At 41.3% G+C, this 26,693-nt stretch overlaps 1 protein-coding gene across 10 annotated transcripts in view; it reads right to left on the bottom strand.

Moving 5' to 3' along the window:
* The window catches only part of SLIT2 (slit guidance ligand 2), a 324,610-nt gene extending 298,238 nt beyond the window's left edge, over positions 1-26,372 (bottom strand). For all 10 annotated transcript variants that reach the window (XM_045834199.1, XM_045834202.1, XM_045834201.1 and 7 more), the window contains exons 1-4: positions 26,179-26,372; positions 22,543-22,614; positions 21,291-21,362; positions 10,328-10,399 (exon numbers count right to left, since the gene is read on the bottom strand). In XM_045834199.1, the coding sequence (XP_045690155.1) occupies positions 10,328-10,399; positions 21,291-21,362; positions 22,543-22,614; positions 26,179-26,357 (395 nt within the window). In that variant the 5' untranslated portion in view covers positions 26,358-26,372. The remainder of the gene's footprint in view (positions 1-10,327; positions 10,400-21,290; positions 21,363-22,542; positions 22,615-26,178) is intronic.
* Between the last annotated feature and the right edge of the window lie 321 nt (positions 26,373-26,693).

The following is a 26,693-nucleotide window of genomic DNA, read 5'->3' as shown; positions in this document are numbered from 1 at the left end:
CCTGTAATTCCTCTAAATGTTTACTCTTCAAGCATTTTGAATACTCACAAAATGTTTATGTTTCTCTAGCTCTTAGCATCCCCACCAAACACACACACTCCCCGCTGGCTTGGAATATTGGTTGGTATAACGAACTATATGATTTAGAATATATTGGGTATCTAGCATGTTAAATAATCAGGTTTTGTTCCTTTTCTCTCTTTCTCTTTTATGCTTTTTAACTTCTGAGCACTTCGTGCCTTACAAGTACTTCAGTCAAAAGGCAGATCCTATGTGGCATCACTAGAACGTGAGTGGGGAAGCAGCTTTGGGAAGAAAAAGAAAACAAAATACTGTGGGTCAAAACCAAAAACGAGGAAAGTTTTGGGGGAAAAGCTGGAACTTGATAGAACTCAGGAGAGCACATAGAGCTCAAAGCGCCCCTGTAATGCTCAGCAGTGTTTTGTAAATGAGCATCTCATTCTCGGTTCAAAGCAGGGCTTTCTCTTAACAGATTCTAACAGCATTCAGTCCTCCCTGCACTCTTTTACCAGGAATAGCACAGAAAAGCAGGTTTTATTCTGGGGCATTGGGATTAAAACTTAAAAAAAAGGATTCACTTTTTTAGATTCAGTATAAATAAAAATAGTGTACTTAAAAAAAACCACAATGGCATGTTGATTTCTGGGAAAAAAAATAAGATTTCACTTTAACGGCACGTCTCCGGCACATACTGCATTTTCCAAGTTTCCTGCAGTCAACAGGGAGTTGTGCATCCAGACGAAATGAGGGAAGGAACAGATACGAGTTCTAACGATCTCTTTAGAAAAATAAAGTGTGGCTGAATGCACAGCTGTCCTTCACAGGACGTATTATATTTTCCAAATGTTAATAATTGGCTTCAAGACCTTTTCTTTTTCGGTAATTGTTTTCATAAAAGATCAAGAATAAATTAAGCCATTTGATAACATCTAATCTTTTAGTAATTGATGAAGTGAATTTGAATTTTCATATTAATGGCATCATTCTTCCGACTGTCTATACATAAACCTCTTTCACCACATGATAGTAACTAACTAAATAAGCATGAAAATATAATAATAATGTACCTTCCCCCCCAACAGAATTTCCTTGTCTACAATTATGTATTTTAAACCTGATTCTTAAAACACTGTTAACTACAGTGATAGTTTAAAAGATGTAAAATATTCCTAATTAGCATTCTAAATATATTAAACTTCTTAAGGTAAACTAATTGGCAATTTCAAATGATTTCCAGCAGAAAATTTAGAATGTAAATTAAATAATACTTAAAGATTACATGTTTATACAAAAAAATAAAGTATTCAATGAGGACTTATTTTACATTTATTTTAGTCTAAAACCCTTTTAAACAGACACACCAGATTTAAAAGGTAATTTAAATTAATATTTAAGGGGAAAAAAAGGGTCAAGGTTAAACTGTTTGTCTTCCCTAAAAAGTTTATAATGTCCTTTGTGTCTCTCCATACAAAAAAGAAATCTCAATGAAACTTGGATATTAAAACCTCCCAGGAAACGAACAATAAAAGCTGCTAAGAATTTCACGAGGAGGTTTTTTTCCCCCCTCAGGTGTTAATTAAATGATCATTTAACACCGAAATGTAAACAGAGCGTTTTCATCTCCTGACAGCGCAGCCTATTAAAACCCGGGGCAATAAAAGCCTGGGTGTCAGCGCTCTGAACGGGGTTCCCACAACGCTCCCAGATGCCTTGTGGTGTCTAAGGTTAAGCACGTAGACACAAAACAAAGCTTGCGCCTACTCGACTTCCAGTTCAATTTTCCCATCGCCCAGTGACCTAGGTAACTCTTTGAGCAATAGAGAATAAATTTAATTTCTCCAGCATTTTGTGAGGATTAGGGACAATTGTTGGCTTGCAATGACTTTTTATCCTTGGAATCTTTTTCCTCCGGAGCATTCCTCCCCGGTCCCTAAAAGAGAGCTCTGATGGTTTAAGACGCAGAACAAACAGAACTTTAAATTAGGCTTTTTTCAATCAATTGGAACTGTTGGAGGGGAAGCAATCAACCTTCCTCTCTGCTGCTCCCAGCTATTCACATATGCCGGCCTTTAATCTTCCACTAGGAGAAGGGACTTACCGTGGCGGGGCAAAGCTATCTTTTCCCATTCTGCGTCCAGACTTATTTATTTCTCTTTTCTTTCCGTTTTTTTTTAAACACTGAATCAGGTTGCCATACTTAGCTGTACACATTCACTTGGGGGACATTTCAAGAGGCACGGATGTTCCTGTAATAACATTCCGTACAGCCGCGCCGTACCCTAGCCCTAGACCACGGACGGGTGTTGCCACCGACGAGACTTCTGACTTTGATTTGCTGCCTTCTGTAGAACGTAGGGTGGGTTGGTTGCTTGGTTTTTGACTCCTGCCCCAAGTTTCTTATATCACAGTTTATCAGATATCCTCTATGACAAAATTCAGGGATGGCAATTAAGTTGGTTATGGGTGAGGGACCATGAAGAGGACAGACACCACGTTCACCTGACCGCAAAGGTCACGGACTTATAAAAAGGATTAGTTATGTCAAAAACAAAACAACACTACCTTCAGGATCAAACCTGTTTCGCAGTCAAATGCTGTTAAATCCAAAGTGCTAAAAGGCTTGCCATTTGCACTGCCTTTAAACAATGTTTAGTTTAAAATGTACTTAAGTCACAGGCACCCACTTTTCTCAAAGATGTTTCCCCAGATCAAATCATATTTGCATATCACAAGCTAAATTGATAAATGACCTTATATTGTTTTAAAAATTGAAATTTTAACTAGTGAAAAATCTTTTTTTGGCAATATATGCGTATTTCTTAACTTCAGAATAGTATATACCCAGATATCCTAGTTCATCTTTCTCCTTCACTGTGTTACCTGGGAACACACATCCTTGACACAACAACCCTCGAAAGACGCGGCCGAACACAAGTGCTTTCTGAGTCACGGTCTCTCTCTGTTTCTATACCCGTTTCATGTTATACGGGAATTTTAAAACTATATGATTCAACTGTGAGGGGATAAGATGCCTGATGCCTCCTGTGGCCAAATAAGGAGAAATACAATGGTATAAATGCACAGTTTATGCTGATTTGTAATGGTAAAAAAATATGGCCATGCTTACATATGTGTCATTACACTGCGGAGAGATGCAAGAAACAGGCAAAATAGAACCGAGAGAGTTGCTAACTGTGGGCAAGTTGCAAGCACATCTGTGTGACTATTATTTTTACCTCATGTTGCAATGGAGAGGATGACACTAATACAAATGTAACTCCTATCCTACTTGAAAGTTGACAACGTTTTTCTTTCAATACAGAGTCAAAGTTATGACCCAAAATATCCTCAGGATGTAACTAGGATCATTCCTATTTTACAGGTAAGGAAACTGGGCTCCAGAAGTGTCACCCGATTTCCACAGACCACAGAGCCATGCGTGTCAGAGGAGGCATTCAAACACCCGCATTTCACGCCACCTCTCTCATAACACAAATTAATTGCGTTTGCTGCCTTAAAACATAACGTAAACACGTTAAAATTAGTCAAACAGAACTAAAAGGCTGTGGAAACTGGCTCCTACAATGAATATTTCTGTCAACTCCCATCACCAAATTATAATCTTGAGATCGCAGTGGCAATTTTATGATTTACAGTCAAATTTTAAAATACCCCCTGCTGATGTGAATGCAATGACAGCCCTTTGATGTGAAAGCCACACACTTAAAGTCATGTTTCAGAAAACACAACCGCCCTCCTGGAGGAAGTCTCCGTGCTTTAATTTACGTGTTCCAGAGCCGATGTTTGCAAGGGCCGGGGCCCACAGATATCACATGCGGTGCCAGTTTTTCTTCCCAGCATCTATCACGGTGCCCTTCACATTCAAGTTGGTACGCCGACTTGAGTATTTGTGGGTGGAGAGAGAAAGCATTTGCACTTGGGATTCAGTGCAACTCAGCAGTTGCACTGAAACAAGTGCAGGAGTAGGAAGGACCTCCTGCATTTGACTTCCCTATACCGCGAACCATGCTGTGGATTCCACACTCCGCGCTCCTGCTCTGCGGGTTGGCGAGAGCAGGGACCGGCCGAGTCCGGACTTTCTCCAGCAACAAGTCTCCGACTAGCGAGCCCTTTGAAGTAAAAACTATCAACATGACGCCTGCCCAAAATCTCAAATACAATCTTAATCTCCCCTGGATTTATAACTTCTAAACCACAGGATTACATGTTGATTTAAAAACAAAATCAAACACAAGTCCTATTCAATGGCTTGCTCCCCCCTTCTTTTTTTTTCCCCCTAGCAAGTGAAGAGATGGCTACTGTGAAGTGTGTGCAGACACCCACGTATCAAGTCTTTTGTCTACTTTCTTAAAAACAAACCTTTGCTTACGTGATCTCTTTAAATGAAATCCTCCTTGGGTATCTCTATTTAAGTGGCAGCAACAGAGACACTAGGGCCCAAGAATATAATTAATAAGTTACCTAATAAATAATAATGGACTTGGTATTTTAACCACTGACAAGTGACACTTTTCTAAGTTTCATCTCTCTTACTGGTTCTTTGTTTGCAAAGATCAAGGGGGGCGGGTGGAGGTAAAAGAGGGCATTCGGGGATAAATGGTAATGGAAAGATACAGTTAAAAAAACAGCCTATTTGTTCCCTGTAGCAAACCATCAGTAGCAACAATACAAACAGCACCTCCTTGCACCAAAGGGTCACACAGACACACCACCTCGGAAGAACTTTTATCCTCTGCACGTGAAGCCCAGCAATAGAGAGAGAGCAGCAGCGGCTATCAAGGCAGCTCACCAGATGAGTAATGATGTCGATCCGGCTGGACAACGGTCACCGTAGCAACTGGAACCTGCGATTCCTGCACAATCACGGCTGGATTTATTGTGGCAGGGGCCAAACAGGCCAAGAGTAAAATGAAGCAGGAAACTATGGCACCTGACACCTCTAGGCGCCCACACTTTAATCAGAGCTGGCAGAAATTAATTCAGGGGGAAATCTGACGTGGTTTCCACCGTTGCATTATGCACTTATCCTTAAATATAAGAATCTTACATCAGAGGACTGGGAGGTTGCTTTTATATAAGTATAGTATTATATTAAATTAGGGAATATTTTTTGCTTAGGTGAAAAATGGCTCATTTTGATTATGCTGTGTCTACCAAAACCCTCCATGTTTAGAAAACCCAAGGGGACTAAACCTTTAATTAGCCACGTTATCCTTTAAATTTAATTCAGTCCTCCATTATTCATAATGCCTTCCCAGTGTTACTATTTGCACATTCAAGTTACAAACCCTGAACCCACAGAGATTTAATTCAATACATCAAACACTTACTGAGAGCCTTCTAAAGGTCAATCCTTATACTAGACCTTGGGGATATAAAACAAAATGTTTTCATAATACATATATACCAGCATTTATATGTATAGTCATATAAAAAGTAAACTAAATTAATAATTAAGTATACTAGTGGTTATGTCTGGGTGATGAAATAATGAATGTTTTCTACTTCCTCTTTTCTTTTTTCTGAATTGTCTAAGCCTTTTTAATACCAATGTGTGCTATTCTTATAATGATTAAAAAACAAAAGCTAAGATTCCTTCTACTGGACTAGGCAAAAGGGAAATAGAGACTGCTTCACTGTATGTACATTATGCTTTGCAAATTGATTTTCACTTTCATAAAACAAAAAGTTAAATTTCCCTCTCCAAAAGCCCCAATTATTATTATTAGAAACAATTTTGAGAATCCAAGATCCTACGTGACAGCAAATAAATTGACCTGACCAATCAGATTAAGAAGTCAAAATCTCTCTGTCTCAGGTAAGCAGTCACTGGGCCATAAAGAGTCCTTAGATTTAAAATTACTATTTATAATGTTCGATAATTTTGTGGTTCCAAAGCTCACTGGGGAATAATAAATGCCTCTTGTGAATCAGAAATAAAAAGGCTTTTATTTAAAGAAGTAAAAAAAATAAATAAGCCATCGGGACTTATGTATTTATTTTTCTTAGTTTTGTTTTGTTTTGGTAGATACAAATGAAAAATGAGTTTTTGCTACATGCATTGGATACCTAAGCTTATATTAGAAGCCTGGGTAAATATAATAATACTCAAAGAAATAAACTGAAAACCACAAAGCAAATATTTATAACCAAATACTCTACCGCAGCACTGCCAGTGAAATTCCTCTCTAATGAGCCCAGATTAGTAGTTGTAAACTCAAGCTGAAAAGTGTGAATCACTCCGGTAAGTCACCTTTAAGGTTACATTTATCAAGAAGATTTGTATACGCTGCACATATGTATAATCGCTACTCACAAATTTCAATCCATCTTAATTGACCATTTCCAAAGCCACTGAAATCTCTCTGAGTCAACCAGCTCTACATTGCTCTGAAAATAATTTTCTCCACCCTTAAATTGGTAATAAAAACGTAACCTCAGTTTCGGAGGAGGAGCAAAGGGGACAACGGACTATCTGCCTATGCGAAGAAAACTATGTACTGTCTCTTTGAACCTCCAACCCAGGGCCCTTCGCTTCCCCTCTACTTACACTTTCCATCTGTCAACAAGTGCTTGTAATTTTATTACACTGTCCTGTAGTTTATGCGGAGTTGGTATTATTTTACAGAGTTCTGTTAATGGACTGGATAAATGGTAATGCTCTTTAAACTAGCCTCCTGCTCCAACAAACACAGCTGCAACTGTACTACTATTTCTGCGCAAACATGTTGACCTGAACAGGCAGTGCTCTCTCAACCCGTCCAGAGAGAAATTGGAGCAGACAGCAAAGGAAAAGCGTATTTGGCCGCTCACGGCAACCGGCCGTGTCAAATCGGAGTTCATACACAGTGTGCCCTCTCTTTCTTTCATATTGCACCGAGAGACCAGGGCACCACGTGCTCGAGCCTTCACCTGGCGTCTCCTGTTCCGCCAAGAGTCAAATGGTGATTATTCGCGACAAACACTCAAAAAGTGTCTGCACATGGGGGTAGGCAAAAGTGGGCTTACAGGTATGGGTATGCGGAAGTTTATTCTTGTATTATTATTATTTATTAATCAGTGTATTTATTATTATTGCAAACCTACTTTTGCCCACCCCTGTAATGTCTAGTATATCAGACTAGCTTTGATCTAAACAAATAAAAATCAAACATCAGTGTGAGAACTATATGTTAAACTAGGAAATGTTTTTATTTGTGATATACCAGGTAAGATAGTATTAAATAATGGTTAAAGATACAGTAAGTTAAAAAAAAAGAAATACGGATGTTAATTAGCATTATGTAACAATTTATAAAGAGAAAATAAATTCTAAATGTGTTTATGAATTGTAGATGTGTGTGCCTTTATTACGTTGTACACTAGGGCAGCTACAGATCAGTTCATACGTACATGCAATATACTTCCCCTCTCCCCAAGTAATTTCCCTGTGATTTGTCAAAAACCCTGTATCTTTGTTCTGTCTCTGTGAAAGAAAGATTCATTTTTAAAGGGGCATTTTAAAGAACATGTTTTTAGGTAAATGTGTGCACATTTTTTTCCATCTGCTAGAACATTTGCTCTGGGCAAGCTACTGGGCACCTGTGTCATCGGAAGGAGACGTGAGGTGCCTCCTTCCTCTTGGAAATGACGCTCTCCAGGCAGTCCGCTTCACGAGTCTTTGTTTCTTTATTCGCTAAAGATTCTTAATGGTGGCTGTTTAATTTAACTAGTGGTCACCGCCACCAAAAAGTGAAGCTTACCAGCTTTCCTCTCAAGAGAAAGATCGCTGCTAACAATCCACTGCGTCTAATTCAGAAGAGACGACAGTGGAGCCGCAACTCAACAGGAGATTCCTGATGTGAGGACGTCGGGGGGAAAAGTGTCACCTCCCCGTTTGTACCCGTGTGCAGTGTCTGTGTCCGGTGCCGCACCCCAACCCACAGCAAACATTGAACCACCAAGCTCGAACTTCAGGAACATCAAAGCCCATGAGTCCCACTTACAACCAGCCCCATCTGCCCAACAGAACTCCGTTGTCTATACTCCCCAGGGGAAACCTTCCCACTCAGCAGGAACAGCAACAGCTCCGAACACATTTCCTGGCTAACCTTGTCCCCGGCGTTTAAAATGCTTTAAAATAACCAGAGAAGGTGGCCTTAGCGGCAGAGGTGTCCAATCCATGGCCCTTGGGACGCATGCAGCCCAGGATGTAGCCCTATGAATGAATGTGGCCCAAGGCAAAATCATAGATTTACTTAAAACCCTTTTTTGGGGGGTTGTTCATTAATCTTTTTTAGTGTTTCCGTATTTAATTTGCCACCCAAGACAACTTTTCTTCTTTCAGTGTGGCCCAGAGATGCCAAAAGCTTGGACACCCCTGCTAGTTTTAGGGCTTCTATTTCCTTAATTTACTTCTTTAAGAGTTGAAGTGTCCTTCATTCATAGAGCAGCTTAAATGATAAAATTATAACACATCACAAAAGAAAATCACTTGGTCCACTATGTGGTATTGTCAAAGAAGATGGTAACAGAATATACTTGTCTGGCAAAGAACTCTGAACTGGATCATACCACCCGAAATGAAGACTCTTAAGAAAATTAATCCAAGTACTTCTAAAAATCACACATTCTTATTTCTCAGAGATAGTCCTGAAGTTTCTTCAACTTTTTGGCTTAATAATTTTAATGCTAGATGGCAGTCATTCTGCTTCAATTATATTTTCACAGCTTCTTTGAAAATGGACACTATCCTAGACATTGCGGCCTATTTGATAAGCACCCTATTCGCAAAGTGGTAGTTGAACAGTTTCCATCATAGCCAGCCTTGAGGTCAATTCTTCTGGATCCCCTCAGTCAACAAAAATTAAAGCAGACAGTAGAACACTATTAAGCCCATTTCTATGGCCCTTCTTAGAAGCTAAGCGCAAACATTTAAATATAAGTATCAATTCATATACATACTATAATCTTTACAACAGATTACATCCTGTTCCTTTGGTAAAACTAGTCCCGAAAGAATTATGATTAAAAAGGCAGTCTCTGGGTTGCTTTATCTGATTTTTTGTTTTAAATTTACTTAAACTGAGCCAATTAACCAGCAGGGAACACAAAGTAGAGGAATAATGCCAGATGCCTTGGGCTTTCCTTAGAGGTACAGGAAAGTCAGACTCCAGAGGACGATCAGGTGGGTTAGCTGGCTACACCTTTACCTACTGGCGAGGTTCTGTCTAGTGAGTAAGATATTAGGAGGACCTCACCGAGACCCTGGCTGGAATGGGGGCAGGGCTGTGGAAGGACAGTCTTCCTACTGGTGGAATCAATAACAACACTGAACTAACAGACTTGGCTACAAAGTCAAGTTCAGAAGAAGGCAATCCGCTCTCTTTCCCTACAAACTCGAACCTATGGGACTTCCCACAATGCAGGTGGGGGCCGTGCTGAGCAGTTTCTTCTACACAGGCCAACAGTTTTTCCACAACGTCCATGAACACCAATAATCATTGCTATTTATTTTCCCAACACTTTGCAGCTTATCGCCCATCTGCACAGAATCATTCACATGGCTGAAAATCTAATTTTAAAAGCTTTCAGAAATGTGTTTTCGCTATTATACATGAGGTCAGCGAACAAGCATTTTGGGGAGAAAAAGCTGATCCTGCCTACAACTCACATCACTCTCCTTCCCAAGAACTTCCGCTAATAGTCGATGACGTACTGACGTGCTTACTATGAAACCCCTACGGCCATTCACATGGCAGAGTTTGGAATTCTGGCCTTCAAAGAAACGTAGAAGAATAAATTTACAGCCCTTTTTAAATACCCTTTAATAATATTTCCAGAATATTTGTTCTCGAGGATAATATTTCTCGAATATTTATTCGAGAATAAATATAGTCGAGCACAAAAACAATATTTAAGAAGCAGACATTAAGAACCCCTGACTTGATAAGAAAACATGGCCAACTTCCTCTGAGGAGGAAGTGCAGGGGCCTGCTTCCTCTTCAGAACTCAATCACAAGAGTTCATAAAGAAGTGAGGTAGATCTCCCCAGCAACACACAACCAAAAGCAGAACAACACAACCACAGGAACACATACACAAACCAGTACGTGCCCAGCACATACCACAACTGGAATCACTGGAAAACCAACCATAAATTTCCATTACAAATAAAGGCATACTCTCAGCCCATTAATTTAGTGATGAATAAATTCCAAGAAAGCACACTGAAATAAATCCAAAATATATTTAATACAATGCAAGGCACCACCCAAAGCAACAATAAGTGTTTCAGTCCACTTACAGCCTGTAGAGCTTCGAAGTCCCAAGAAACAGCAACTCAGGAAACAGCTGAAGGTGATTTCTGTTTAAGCGCCTTTTGAGAAAAAAAGAAAAAGAATGAATGGACGAGAAAACAAAGCGTACGTTACATAGAAAATACCCAGCAATGAGACTGTGATTTGATAGGTGGTGTCATGCCTCATCCTGTGTTTCAGGAAAGAAAGAAATGCCATTCAAGAGAAGTCAGGCATTGCAAATCAGAAGTTGGTTACACCTTTTGTTACACGAGTCTTTACGGCAATTTTCCATCATGCTTACTCAGAGGATGACTGCTGGGGCCCAAACTCACAGCCCATGCGACAGCAGTCAACCAGAACATACACAATGGAAAAGGATTTCATGACTCAGATTCCGGCGTCTAGGTAAGGGGAGAGCTCAACACAGAGCAGAGATAGCACAGTAAGTGGCCCCTTAAAAGACTTCAGACACTGTCCCAAATAACCTAAATTTTCAGCCAAGGTACTGTGGGGAGAAGAACATTTCCATTTTGTTGGCTTTTCATTGAGTTGCAGAAAAAAAAACATGTGCAGAAGTGTCAGCGTGACAGGCAAAGTCAGAAGAAAACCGAAGTTCAAACCTCAACCCACAGTTTGTGACCCTGAACTGAGTTTGGGACTGAGTTATTACTACGTGGTGTCCAAAATGCTTAAATTATGTTTTTAAAATATTTAATATTGCAGTGATTTGAATGCTTTAGGAAAAAAAATATGATGGCAACTCTAACTCAATTTAAGCCCCAATGCTACATAGCTCAATTCTTTTAAATTATACACATTTGCTAAAGAGCGGGTCAGTTCTGGCCCGGATGGGTGCATTTTCCAACCCCGTTCATTTTAGGTGTACAAGTTAACATTTCAGTAGAAAGAAACATCTATCGCTCTGGTTTTTCCAAATGCAAATAAAATGACAGCAAGCGGATGCTAAGTTCGCACCTAAATGATGTTCAGGCTGCTGCAAAACTCGAGAAAAGAGTAAGAAGGTCCACACGCTAACGCCACACTGAAGGAACTGCAGGTATTTCTCAAGTCTTAAAGATAAAGGGGACAGTAAAAGAGGGGGTATCAATCAATCCTGACATATTTAAACGGTCATCAGGTGTAAGCAGAATTACACATTTGGTCTCCAGAGGGCAGACATGGCCATTATAACTCTTAAGAAAGCAGGTCCGAGGAAAATCCTGCCTAAGAATCACAGACATAAAAAACAGAATGATCTGTCTTGAGAAACTCTCAACTCCTTGTCCCACACATTTGCAGGAAGAGCTTTTCCTTGCTCGCTCCCCGTCCCCGCCTGGCCCCCACCACCCCTGCCTCGCTGGCTCCCTGCACGGAGTGTAATATAAAGCAATCCTGCACTAGGTGAAAACTCGGCCCCGTGACCTTCAGAAGTCCTTCCAACCCCAAAACGCCATGAGGCTGTGACAGCAACCACAACCTTTGTAAGCAATTCATCCTCTGAAGAAGTTGGTCCTCTACAGAAACACGCTCAGCCCTTGACACAGTGAATACTCATAAAAAAGCATGCCAAGATAAATGGGGGCAAATAGTAAATTTAGTGGTGAAAGGATACACTTATTTCCCATTTACACTAATTGTTATGAATAAAGCACTTAGCAAGGTTGACATTCAAGTGCAACAAAGGCCTTTATTTATTTATTTGTCTCTGCTGGGCATGATTCTGAAGAAAGAAAGCTTCCAGAGTCTATTACTATCCGATCGTGATAAAATATTATTTACTTAGGACCTTGCTTTATTTTTTTTCTGAATAAAATTAGATTACAAATATTCATAAGAATGCTAATGAGACTTTTCCTAGGGAAGCAACCAGTCTTGGGAAGACTCCCATTGTTCAAGAGCCAATCCTGATCTCTAAAAGGCAGAGATGGGCTTTTACAATTGGAGCCTAAACATCAGACTAACAAACATGGTCCATGATCCTCCAGCCCTGCCCCTGCAGAGGCAGCTCCCTGCACTGCCTGCCCTCCCTGTTCTCCCAATGGTACGTTCTTACATCCTCTGTGTGACTCCCCCACTTCCTCTACAGTTAGTTCCTTCCTTTGCTGCAACCCCTCATCCCCATAGCACTTGATAAATAAGACTCAGCCAGACTGTATGACAGTTACTTACACACTGGTCCATTTCCCACCAGGCCACAGGTGGGAAACACAAGGCCCCCGGGCCGAATCCAGCCCTCCACCTTGTTTTATCCAGCCCAACACCTCGTTTCTACCCAGCAACAGCACCAAGCTCTCGCTTAACTGTTAAGCAATAGTTACATTTATGCAGTCCTAAAATTACATTCGGCCCTTTGAAGGCAACCACAAGGCTGATGTGAAAATGAGTTTGACATCCCTTCACTAGGTTGTAGCTCCTCAAGTATAAAGATCTCACATTTGCATTTTCTCCCTTCTTCCCCGACACTCAGTAGATTCTTAGGAATGAGGACTGACAGCTCTTTTTGCATTGTGACAAGCGTTCAGCAAAGCCAGAGCAGACGTACTTTGTATTCAACCAACCTTTCTCTGGCATGCTCTCTGAGGCTCCTGACTGGCTCTCCAGTGAGCCCTGGGCCCACCACCTCACCTGACCTCACAGACCCTGCACGGCCATCACCTCCGCTTCCTTCCATTGGCCTCCCTCCCTCTGCCGTTCTTAATGTCACTGGAAGTGGGAAGGAGTTCCATTTCGGTTTTTTAAGAATTCAGGCATGTAGATGATGGAGAGCTGCCGCTGGGTTTGCTGGTGATGGGCCTGCATCCGTACAACGGCAGATATTGTGACAAAGTGGATATTGCGGGTTGGGTGCAAGCCGGGAGCCCCCTTCGCATTTCCACATTCCCAGGGGGTTTCACTTCAGTCCGAAAGTAATGGCTATCATATCCCGGAAGCTTACTATGTGACAGCAGTCACAGCTCTGAGAGGTGTACGTGAAGGACTTCACTCGTTCTTCAGGACGACCCCATGCGCAAGTACTGCGGTTACTGCTGTGCTTGTGGAAAGCAGAGCTAGAGCTTGAATTCGGGGGAAGGCAGTCCAGAACACATACTCTGAAGAGCTCCTCTCAAAGAGACACAGTCTAAACATTCCTAAACAATAATTCAAGATAATATAATGCCGACATTTTCCTTTTTCTCAGTCTTTCCTTGGGAAAACCATAGCTTTACGTAGCCCATTTCTTAAATATCAATGAATGGACCACCCGAAAATAAAACACCGAGTTTGATTGTTTTTATGAAACCTGGCTCTATGTTCAGCTCACTGTCTTAAAAGATCTATGTTAAATACCGACAGTTGAGACTAAGTGGAAATACATACGTTTTCCTCTGGATTCAGGTCATTTATCATTATTTCAGGAACATTCCCACAAATGATCTCATATGCATACAAGGCAAGGTAGTATCATGCAACATAGAGCAGGTAAGCAATGTTGCAACAGGCATAGAAGAACAGTATGGCCGTGCTTTTTCCTTGAAAAAAGTATTGATACACTTTTGGTTCCTGTTCTTCTATTCTTTCTACCACCAATACTAAGGATGAATGAAAACACAAATAGTAAAATAAAAACTGAAACTCTTCCCAGAGTCAATCAAGGAAGACATTTAAAATCAGGAATTCTTGTGCAATGACTAGAAATTAAAATCCTTAAATTCAAGAGGGTTTAAAAAAAATCCAGAACTACTTTCAAGACTTTTAAGGTGCATCACAATGTCTAAATAGAGCTAGAGTCAAAGTAACCTTGCTTCTTTTGATACCACGGAGCACTTCTTAGCGGCTTGAAGATGAAAGTATCACAATAACAACTCGACTGGAAATGAGTTAGAGAAGTTAAAACCTGATAGTCCCACAACAGGAAGACGGCATGCAGTGAGTTAAGGGTATCTCAGCAGAGGATTTATAGGGGCCAGCATAAATTAGCTCCATAAACAGACCAGGTGGGTCGGTGGTCTACTGTTCTGAGCAAGGATACTCAATTGTGTCCGAGAGAGAGGTAACACAGATTTAGTGACAACCAGCTCTCGGCTCATCCCCAGCTAGAGGGAATCTGCCCACAAATTCTCAAGAGCTCATTGAGAAATCTCTAGGTAGTAGTTCATCAAGCCAGAAAGGTGTCTGAGATGAGTCTCAGAGACATGCTTTCCTAGGGCAAAAATGAGAGGAATCCCGATAACTGTTTCCTCTGTGCTGTGGGCTATTTTTGAGTGTGACTTCAGTGGCGTGAATGGTCTTTCTGTAAGGCACACAAGAGCACTGTCCTCTGAAATGCTGATTCTCAACCACCTCGATGTGAAGGGCAGCTTGAGCATTATTGACAAGCATTATTTCAAATGATCTGTGAGCTGCGCCTGTGACTTGCCCATTGCTAGAAGTGACCGTCTCTTGCTGTTTTTCAACTTGCACCTCAATTCAATTAAGATTTGCCACCTTGGCCCCAATTCAAAATGCGAAGTAAAAACAGTTTTACCAAAGCCCGTGAAAAATGAATGCCTCGTACTGACCTGCGTAAATGTAAGGTATTTTAGCGGTGTGCCTGTTCTGTATCAGTATTTAATATATGCTACCTTAAAAAGTCTACCAGTTATAATCTCCTACTTCTCACATATCTAAATGGCTTCTTCTCTGTTAAATTTTCACTTGTCTTTTTAAATTAAGTTCACATTTTTGAAGCCAAGATTTTTAATATCGGCCTACTATCAGCTAAATAAAGTAAAATTTATAGTTTTAGCAGTGATGTTGATCATTTCACTTTCTGTATTTCATTGCAGAGAGATCAAAACTTATCAGCAAAAATGTTGCTTCCTCTTTGCTGCCCTTACTTCTTGGCATTTCTCTGTGTGTCCAGAAAGATCACGAGAAAGACTCCAAAGCAAAACCTGCAGGGAGTCTTGTACTTTCTTCACCTCTTGTCTACTGGTCATATGCTGTCTAATAAAAAAGTCAGAATGAAAACAATAATAAATATGAATGTTCAAAGGTCAAATTTATTACATACACATTTTAGTAGCTGCATTATATAATTCTTAGACTAAGCTTTTGAAAAACTAGGGATGTTGCAATACATGAAAAATACATAACTTTTTTTGAAATACATAATGCTTTACGTGCCATGCCCCAAGCATTTTGTAAAACCAGGAGCATTATCTTATTTGAATCATGTACCATGCCACTATGAGGTAATAATTATTTCTGTCCTAAAGGGGATGAAACACAAGTTTTAAAAGATAAAGCAGTTTGATCAAGATCTCACAGTTGGAGTTGAAACCATGGGTTTACTGATGTCAACCTTACCTATTCTTTCTGATTTTAAAAGGGGGAAGAGGAGTTTGTAATTGCTTAAAAAGCTTAATCAACAATACAACCAATGAGAATTTGGTATGTTCTATAGGACACCAGGCAACAAACAGCATATAAAATTCCCAGGTGCCTTAGCACAAGGGAGTCTAGGTTATCCACACCCCATGCATCTCTGCCAGGACCTAGAACAGCAGCTCATAGCTGGAGAAATACCCATCTGCCTCCAGAGCAGATGGGCCCTGCAAACAGGACAACCCCGTAAATTTTTGTCAAGATTATCTTAGAGTACCATTCCAGTTGTGTTACTACGAAATCAGCCCTGCTGTTCCCAAACTTTCATTCTGACAGCATTTTCACCAATTATGTCTTCCAGTCCAGCAATAAAAATTGCTTTAAAAAACAAAACAAAACAAAACAAGAGCAATGTAAAGTCTATGCAGGAAAGCCTCTCACTCTGTTTAAAATTGTGAAATCCGTCTAGAGGGCATATTTCAAGCAGAAAGGTATCCAACAGGAATGAAAGACAGAATTCAATGTAAAATATTTGACATTCACTGCTTCCACAAATACATTGTAACAGTGCAAACCAAACTACTCATTTCAGGAGAGGTATAAAAGGCACAGCATCCAGCAAACACTGTCACAAAGGATGAGCCCAAAACAGATGTGGGAAAAATAAACAGCCTTGCTGCTTCGGAATTGATAAAACAGTCCCCAAAGAGCAAACAGGCCTTCTCCCCACTGCTCAACTTCAAGGCCCGTAAAAAAAAAATGCTGCATGAGAAACCCTCCCCGATGGATTCAGTGTTAGGCTCAACTTCTAACAGTCCACGTGCATTTAAGCCTTAGGAGACCACAGTCTGTAAATGTAATTGAAAATAGTTCAGTCCTGCTTACGTACAGGTGAGAACTGACCCTGAATGGGTATCACAGATGAGGCGATACACTGTATCCCTGAACATTTTTGTATCACGCAGAGTACCTACTCAGCCTCCCTTGCTCAGTTCGACATGTTCTCCAAAGAGCCTTTCCCAAGAAAGGCACTGCACTGATTTTAAACTTGGGTATAAAGTTGCCAGACAGCAATTCTTTTTGAGACGAGCTTGCATTCTTTTCCAAGGAGATTAGCGTGCGAGTTTGCCCTGACTTTACGTAGAGGAATGTGTTATGGGTTGCCCATAGACGTGGAGGATTAGTGAGAGGAGGGGCCCTCTATATGTCCTCGAGGGGCAGGGGATAAGTGGCGCTTCCCTTCAGACCTGTTCCACAGCATATTCTGTTCTTGAACTCAGATGGAACCACCCACACCACAGCCTCCAGAGCCTCAGCTTCACACTGGCTGCCACCTGCTTCTAGGCAAACGGGCACGCACAGAAAAACTAATTCAGCACCACCTTAAAAATATGTGTGGCTTGAACGTACCCTTTTAGGACACTGCTGTGCTGCTGAGTCACGTTTAGGCTCCACGATCATGGACTTTAGACTTTCGTGAACTAAAATGAGCATTTTTACATCATCTTCAACCCTAAAATATTAAGTAACCAGGTATACTTTCCAAGATTCTTACACAGTTTTATTATACTGTTATTTCCAGGATTCACTGCTCAAGTAAACATAAATATAAAATGGCAACGTTAGTCCGAAAATGTTTTTGACTACCCTAGAAAATCTGAAAAACATTCTCATGCTCTTGTGTTTGTGTTACCAAGGAACTTGCAAAAGCAGATGATTTTCACCAATGAAATATGGAAGGAGCCTGGGTCTCTTTAAAAGGCCGAAAATAGAACTTTAATGATTGCAACATAATCCCATAAACTGCAAGCGAACAACAAAACTTTACACCAGCACACAAAAGTCCTGGCTCCCAATGTGATGTTTTAACCCTCTACAACATTATTCACCAGCCAAGAAATACCTTGAACTGACAGATTTTCATGGAGACTTTATTACAGATATATACAAGTATCTTCTGTGAAGTATAAAAAAGAAGTATATGTCCTAAATGTCTCAGCTCTGTACTGTAGCTTGTTTGTAGTTTGTTTTCCTTAAAGAATTTCCTTTGAATTACCCAGCTATTTAAGTGCATTAGATTTCTTTTGAATACTTTTGATTAAGCAACGTGAGATGCGCTAACACAGTGTACATGGGGCACCTTCTCCAGGCTTCTCTTCCACCCCAGATTTGCGGGTGCGACGGGCAGCAAGAGCATCCATGCATGGGTGCTGCTACCCACATCGGCTCTGGAGGAACAGTCAGAACCTGCCAAAACAGCAGGCAATGTGTGCTCACGGTGTGTTAGCATGACTCAAACACTTCTTTTACAATGCTTCATAAGCATGTTCTGATGATGGTCATTTCCTCTGATGTTTTCCACACAATGGAAAGAAGGGAGGCCCTGGCTGGTGTGGCTCAATGGACTGAGGGCTGGCCTGGGAACCAAAGGGTCGCCAGTTCAATTCCCAGTCAGGGCACATGCCGGGGTTGCAGGCCAGGTCCCCAGTAGGGGACATGCAAGAGGCAACTACACAGTGATATTTCTCTCCCTCTCTTTCTCCTTCCCTTTCCCTGTCCCTAAAAATAAATAAATAAAAACATTTTTGGAAGGAAGGGAGGGAGGGAGGGAGGGAGGGAGGGAGGGAGGGAGGGAGGAGAAGAGGTGGGGAAGGAGGGAGGGAGGATTTTAATATCCATCTACTTGACATTTTCACCAATAACCTTGCATTTCATCAATTCCTTGAGGTGGGAGGGACAAACAAACAAATCTTTCTCTTCTAACAATAATGGTTTGACCTACAAATAATGCTAAAATTAAAATCAACTTAACGGCCTGACCCTGGTTCTTACAGATTAAAAGCTGGATTTCTAAAAAGCCACAGATGTAATCTTCTGTTTTCAGATTTGTCTTCTCTCTCGTGATCAAGTTAAAACTCTAACAACATAAAATAAAATTTAAAATCTTACCATTTTAAAATACAAAACATCATTTGGAATTGTTTTGATTTTTAACATGTTACAATGAAAAATAACTTCGAACCATAAATTGTATGCAAATGAAATTAGTTTTATTTTATTTTGTTCTCACAAAGAATAAAAATTAAGTTACTATAAATATTGTATGAATGGCATTTACAGCATAAACCTGCATTTATACACCTTTTCATAATTTAGAGTTTTGATTAAAAAATTCACATCTAAATTGCTAAAAGCACATAAGCTCATACAACATATACTTAGTTAAAAGTTAATTCATTGATTAACTACTTTTTCTCACATTGTCTCTTGTAGCTTTTTGGAAAAAAATAAGTCAATATTTGCGACATTAATGATACCACCAACTAAAATAGGAATATATATCACAGGCCAAAGAAATTTGATTATGGAAGTCTCTGGGTAGCTTTTTTATTTTTACTTTTTAATATAATATACTGAATAAAATATACTAAAATAGTTTGTCTTACAATACCTCGAATGCATTCTTAAGTAAAACTGCCCTGCCATTTAATGTATTTTAAAAAATAAATATTTGAAAAAGTGTATCCACAATGTTCCTAAGGAATGGTTTTGAATTCTCGAGTCCCAAGGAGATGAATTGGCTGTCAGATAACAATGCGCTTCCATCAGATGGACTTGGCAGTTGTAAACAAAAGGAATTTTCTCAGGTTTTCCTTACAAATATGAAATATTTGCTCTCGGCCAACAGCTGGGGTGATTTAAAGAAGTCTTGCATATATATTAGTTTTCATTCAAAATTACGAGTCCCCCTCCCACTCTGCGACATCTGACCGCATCTTAGTAGAAGAGCAATTTGTTCTGCGATGAAGTGGCATTACTAGGGGAGGTCAGAGGCAAGGACGTGGACCTGCTTACAACTCTAATCCAACTTCAGATCAGGAGGTGTCGGGTTAATAATTTTTAGGAAAAGTTAATTTACTCAGGATGAAAAATTTAAATGATTCTCTGGAGTGGCTTGAAAAATAATGAGAACGTGTGTTATGTTGCAGTGCTCCTGAAAATATTTAAAACTATTATATAACCAAAATAGAAACTGCATGAAAAGCCATCAAGTTGCCTTCAAAAATGTGGAAGTTGTTGAATAACCAAAACCTCTAGGTTTCCACGTGGTGACTAATTAAGTTATTTGTGAAAAACCTGTTAATATTTAAAGGATAATTTTAAATTATGTATTCACCTTATTGAGCATTAAAAATACATTGATACTTCCTTTTTTTAAATGAATGAATTAAAAATACCTTTGCAAAGTAATTAGTGGGAATTTGCTATTCATAAAAGCTTATGAAAAAAATCAAAGGATAACTATTTTCAGTTTTTTATAAAGTAAGAGAACTTATGGACCTTGTGAATTTAATCAGATGCTTATTTTGTTTTTACTCCTATCCCCCACACTAGCTCAAAGTAGTAATTTTAAATTTATGTTGAATTCCACAATAATATATTACCATGAGATTGATCATGGATGAAATTTTATAGGAAAATAAATTAAACGTCTGTTCAATTTACTTGAGGCCATAAACAGGTAGTCTATATTTTCAAACATCTTAGAAGTTGACAAGCAATTTTCTACTTAAAGACAAACACACAGAATTAACTTTTGCCCAGTAATGTGAGTGTACTGTGCCTAAAGTGGACTTCGTATTTCATTATTTACATCTTGTATTTTTACCCAAAGTGCCTATTAAAGTAGGCATGGAAACTTGTTAAAATAATCATTTACACTTTTAATAGAGCTGTATTTGCCCTTAAAATGCCAATCTGGTAAACATGTATTATCAAGACATATGAGACATGGAATTCATATATCAAAATACAAAGTGTATAATTAATCCTAATTATTACAGAGGTTTTGTCTTTTGTAGATACACACTGTAGATATAAAATAATAATAGTCCTCAAGTAATATACACCAACCCTTACAATTTTGCATCTAAAAATATATGTATGTATTGTGAAGTCTGAAGTCCATATTTGATCTTGTTGGAAAAAAAACAATCAAAGTTAAAATGACCACTCTTTGAGAACATAATTCTTACTTCCACTTCTACTAGTCTTTGCATTATTTGTCCAGCAGAAATATGTAGAAAGTTACTATAAAATGAAATAAATTTGTGAATAAAAGTAATTAACAATATTCACCGTAAGTGTTAAATGTCAGAAAGCGAATCTCTCATCATTAAGATTTTAAAATATTTCTTCAAATGTCACTAATGACACACAAAGCAACAACATGGAAATGAATACTATCAGCAAAAGTTCTTTTCCATACGCTCCACAAATGCAAATCAAATTACCACCTCTCTTTCTACCTAAGCAAATAAAACAAAGTAGATGAACAATAAGAAAAACCACACATGTCTTAGTCCCAAAGCAGAGCTTACCAAGGAAGCAAATGTTGCAAGAAGGTAAGTCTGTATCTTTCAGCTCTATTTCAAGTTAGTCCCGCTTATGTAAAAGTTCTACAATGTCTATTTTTAAATTAGTATGAAAGCCACTTACTCAACCTCTTTCTTCTGTAAACTTTCAAAGACTAAGACATGAAATTAAAGACATGTTCTTTGAAATTGAAGGATTTTTGAAAATACCATTATGTCATCCTAAGTTTGAACTGAAAATACTTACAGTCTCTCCAGTTCTTTAAGATCCTGGAATGCTCCTCTTTCGATGGTGCTGATCTTATTCTCCATTAGCTGACTGAAATGCAAAGAACAACAGGAGTCTTAATGTCACCCCTCATCAGCTGAGTGCCTTTCAGGGCAGCAACTGAAAACTTGCAACCTCTTTCCTGTTATAAAGTTAAATCTTGCCCTGGTTTGAGATACAGTATCAAATTTAACGATGATGTATTTGAAAGAAGTCAGGGAGGGGAAATAGCGTCCACATCACAAAACTTTCATTGAAAAAATTCCTCAAAGAGTTTGTCGTGAAATTTACTGGTCAAGACCCTGAACCTTAAACTACAGTAGATTCTGAAGAACCACCGTGGCCCTGCAGCTTTGATGGCTGCTTTTCTAGTAAACTGACTTTCAAGTGAAGTCTTAACTACGAGAATCAGGATACAGTAACCTATCACACACATACTTCAACTCCCATGCACCACAAGCTGGAAAAATGCGTAATGGTCAAAGTGTGTCTTTTAAAAAATGAACACTAAACACAGAGTGATCAAAAGTGTATGTTCACTGTGCTGTAAATATTTACAAATCTGTGGGTAGAAGAATTTTACATGACATTGAACCTCAAACACTGCTCACTCAGAACTAATTTAACCCACTAAGTAAAGAAGTAATCAAATTACAACATATTTATAAAACCTACAAAGGTATAACATGTAAATAACAATTCCAAATATGGCCAGTGTACTTTTATACAGAAACATTTCCCACTATAAACTCTGTGAAAAGCTGGATTGCTTGATTTTAATTTTAGAAATTTTGCCTGTGTTGTTTGCTAGAAAAGGTTGGACATTTCTATATCAGTAATAAAAATGAGGACCCACTTAAAGTATTTCTACTTAATCTCAAATCCTAAAAGTGCATCAAATATCTCACATTACTTATTCATATTGTGAAAGCAATTATTTTTTATTTTTATAGACATAAGGCACTTGGGGTATTGCATCACAAATACTTGAGGTTATTTCTATAATACTGTTTCTGTGGCCTGCATCCTATCTTAAAATAAAAGCCTGCATTTTTATTAAAAGTTGTAGTACAGTGATAAACTAAAAAAGAAAGGGAATCAAGACCATTTAAATGTTTACGTTTCTGTCATTGGGACAGTTTTTAAAACTGAGATCAATAATGATTGAAAATATGCAAGTTTAAAAAAACAAAAGAAAATTCATCAAAACACAGAAGAAGAACATACTTACAGAACTCTTAAATGTCTAAGACCAGCAAAATCCGTTTTGGTAATCCGTGTGATGTTATTTCCATTCAAATCCCTGAGAGAAAACAAGTAGGAAAATGAAAGTTCCACTTTATTTCTATCACTATCTAGTTAAACAAAGAAAAATAGAAACTAAATAAGAACCTGATGATTACAGATCAGTTCCAACGACTAAAGTAGCTTACACAGAAGAAGAGAGAAGGGGAGTAACCTTTGAAAGACATTTTTAAAAATGATTCTCAACAAGTTTACAGAGTCCGTGCTTGCTGGCACGTGACAAGAAAATGAAGTGATTATGTTATCACAAGAAGTTCTCTTTTGTGTGTGTCTGGGAGTGCTTGCAACCTTTGTGGGGGGTTTGTTTTGTTGTTCTTTAATCATTTTCGTTTTTTCAATTACAGCTGATGTACAATATTATATTAGTTTCAGGTATACACCCTAGTGATCAGATATTATATAGCTAACTGCGTGGTCATCTTGATAAACCTCATGCCCATCTGACACCATATATAATTATTAAAATATCATTGACTATGTTGTACTTTACATCCCTATGACTCTTCTGTAACAACCAACTTGTACTTTCTTAATCACTTCACCTTTATCACCCATCCCCAGCCCTCCTCCCATCTGGCAACAATCGAAATGTTCTCTGCATATATGAGTCTGTTTCTGTTCTGCTTGTTCATTTATTTTGCTTCTTAGACTCCATTGTTGATATATAGTTATTGCCATTTTGTTGTTTATATTTTTTATCTTTTTAAAATCTCTTCCTAAGGAAGATCCTTTAACACTCCATGTAATACTGGTTTGGTGGTGATGAATTTCAAGAGCGTTTTCTTGTCTGGAAGGCTCTTTATATGTCCTTTGATTCTAAATGATAGCCTCCCTAACCTGCTGGAGAAAATAGACATACAAGTCCAGGAAGCAGAGAGAGTCTCAAACAAAATGAACCCAAAGAGACCCACAGCAAGACACACCATAACTGAAATGTAAAAGGTTAAAGACAAAGAGAGAATCTTAAAAGCAGCACGAGAAAAGCAGGTAGTTACCTGCAAGGGAACTCCCATAAGACTGTCAGCTGATTTCTCAACAGAAGCTTTGCAGGCCAGAGAGAGTGGCAAGAAATATTCCAAGTGCTGAAAAGCAAGGCCTTACAACCTAGATTTCGCTATTGCCCTTTTGATTTTATAAGGTACGTGTACAGAACTTCCCAGGTATTCCTATTTACTACTACCGGCAGGCACACTCCCGAAGAGTTCCCTTCCAAAAGGGAAATGAACGGTACTCTAATACCACTCAAGAAGAAATTCTGAAAACCCAAAAAGGCCATCCTGGGGCGCAGGCAGGGTGGCTCAGCTTCCAAAGGCAAGGAAAGAGGGAGCGTGCCATCAAAAGAACTGCTCCTCAAAGGCTCGCGTTTTACAGGCTTTCCCTTCGCAACAATTCCGTGTCTGTGTGAAAGCTCCACTCTCCATTCGGAGCCCAGGCAGCCCCCGCGGTGCCTGTGACGCCAAAACCACGGGCGGGCGGGAGCAGCGATGGAAACAGCAGCGTTCAGGCCCCGACTTGTTTGCTTGCTCAGATTTCAGCACCACGTTTCTTCCCGGAGTCACAGCCCCTTCCTTCTCTGGCATCTTAGGTCAAGATCTAAACTTGCCCTGGTTCCAATCACTTCAAGGAAAACCAGGCTTGCTTCGCTGTGGTCTGAATGTTCTCCTTCACGGAAATGAGTTTCCTCGTGCCTCGCCTTTCAAACATCGTGCTCGGAATCTGTGTGTAATGTGCTTATTGTGTCATGGGTAGCATTTTATCAGCCAGCACTTGCGTCAACTATATTTTCTAAAAAAAAAAATCTTTACAGATTCCTCATAGGGATATTTTTTTTCCCAAGGACCTGAAACTCAATTGCTATTTTGTCTGGTTTTGTTGACTAAGCTAGGTTAGTGCTTGAACTTGAAACTGTTCTGAGTAGCCTGAAATGGCAGATGCTGCAACAAAATTTGCATTGCTTTCTCCCCAACCCACTTTCCATACTCAGCACAAAGTACTGTCCAGTTACTCCTACAATTGTTGGGACCTCTCACCAGCTATCTGACATAACACGAATGCCTACCCACCCACCGCCACCCCAGACAAATGCGGTGGGTCACATTTTGACAAGGCACCCTTGGTAGATAGAGCCCCAACTTGCCCAGCGCCGAGGGCCTGGGAAGAAGTGCGGCTGGGGGTGGGGGAGCCATTTGCAAAGGCTCAAGGACTCAACAACACTGGCCTTTAAACTGAGGGCCGGGCAAATGGGTTAGGTAAGCGCAGCAGCTGCGGCCCTGCGGGGGAAGACTTGCGGATTGGAGCTAGTCCTCTCCGCGGCAGGCAACCCTCGCACCCCGGGGGACACAGAGGCCCGAGACTGGAGTCGGGGAGTGCTCTTCCCCCGGTGCCCTTGTCCCGCACTCGCCGCGACTGCGGGGCCCACGCGCAAGGGCGAATGGAGCGCGCCCGGGGCGCTGGGGCAGAGCCGGGCGGCGGCCTCGGCGATCACAAAGAGAATGGTCTCCATGCTCCACTTCCCTGAACTCCAGAAGCGCCCCGCAAGGAGCGCGTGGGCCGTCAACACCGGCTCCGCGATTACTTCTTCATTAGAGACTCGCGGAGACAGACAGGGAGGCGGGGATGTCTGCGGGCAGTCGAGCGCGGAGAGAGGAAGGAAGGGGAGCTGCTGCCACGTGAAGGGGCGCAGAAACTGCCAGAGAGGTGAACGGGGGCACCAGGGCTCCGCGGAAAGAGCCGGAGGGGGCAGCCGAGGGCTGCGAGGTCGCCGAAGCGGTCAGACCCGAGTCGACTCGGGTCGGGCTGGAGGGGCAACCCTAACTTCGCCTAACGGTGGGACGTGGTCCTCCACTGCAGTCGCTCGTTCGGACAGGTCTCTAGGGACCCGCAGCCGCCTGCCTTTCCCGGGGGGGGGGCGGCGGGGGCGGGAAATAGTCGCGGGGTGCTGCGCGCCGCCACTGTGGAGCTACCGCCTTCCCGGGGCATCCTTCGCTCCGCGGCCTGTGAGAAGCGCCCCGGGTGGACCCAGACGCCCCACGACCCCTTCCCCCCTCCCTTCGGACCCAGCGAGGCGACACAAAGCCAGGGAGTGCGCATTTCTCCCTTTTGAGTCTCCGCGCCAGTCCCCCCCGCACCATCGGTAGCGGCCAGAGTGGGGACTGGGCCCTGAAACTGACCCGCGGACCTTGGCAGTGGCAAGGTGACTCGGTTTACTGATCCCGGAGAACAAAGTCGCGTTTTCCTCGCCCCGAGCATCCGCGAGCATTGCCCCCACTCTCCCCCCGCCTTCCCGGCCCCAGAGAACTCGACCACACGGGACTGCGTGTGGCGGGACAAGAGCGGGAAGAAGGGACCAAGCTCTGTTGCCAGCGGGCCCGCCCCTCTTTGGGCAGTGACCCCTCCTTGGGCAGCGCCCTCGGATCCCTCACCCTCCCAGAGACTTCACCCCAGGATGCGCATGCAGAGCTAGTGCAGGCTGCCCCAGGCACAGGGGCTGGTGCTGCTAGGTCCCTCCAGTCTCCATGCACGACACAGACGGGGGGGGGGTGGAGGAAGAGCCCATACTCACAGTCTCTCCGTGTTGCGGGGGATATTCCTGGGCACGCTGCGCAGCGCTAGCCCGTGACAGTCCACTGTGCTGCCCGAGCAGGAGCATTGCGCCGGACACGCTTGAGGCGCCACCTCGTTCAGGATCGCCAGCACTAACCCCAGAGACAGGGACAGCGTCTGCCAGCCGACGCCAAGCATCTTCCCCTGCCTCCTCCTCGCTCGCCAGTGCCGGGGGTTTCTCTTCAGCACGTTGCTCGGCGCAAACTGCGCTGTGGCTGAGGCCCAGTGTCTGGTGCAGGGCTAGCAACCCAGTGTCCGGGTAGATGTGCACAAAATAATATGGAAGTAACAGTTATAATATTCAAGGTAGAAGAGCTGACACAGGTACACGCCTCCCACCTCCCCTCCACCCTCCTCCAGCAGGGCAGGCGCTCCTTGGGCAACTTTAGGTCCTGAAGATTAATCGGCCTGGCCAAGGCTGCAAGAAGACCCCAGAGCAGCCGAGAGGCGATCACGCGTCGCAAAGATCAACTT

The sequence above is a fragment of the Phyllostomus hastatus genome, unplaced genomic scaffold, assembly GCF_019186645.2.
Source record: "Phyllostomus hastatus isolate PE091 unplaced genomic scaffold, TTU_PhHast_1.1 phas_contig_196, whole genome shotgun sequence".
Classification (NCBI taxonomy): domain Eukaryota; kingdom Metazoa; phylum Chordata; class Mammalia; order Chiroptera; family Phyllostomidae; genus Phyllostomus; species Phyllostomus hastatus.
The sequence above is the reverse complement of the archived record's forward strand: the minus strand, read 5'-3'. Positions and strand labels throughout refer to the sequence as shown.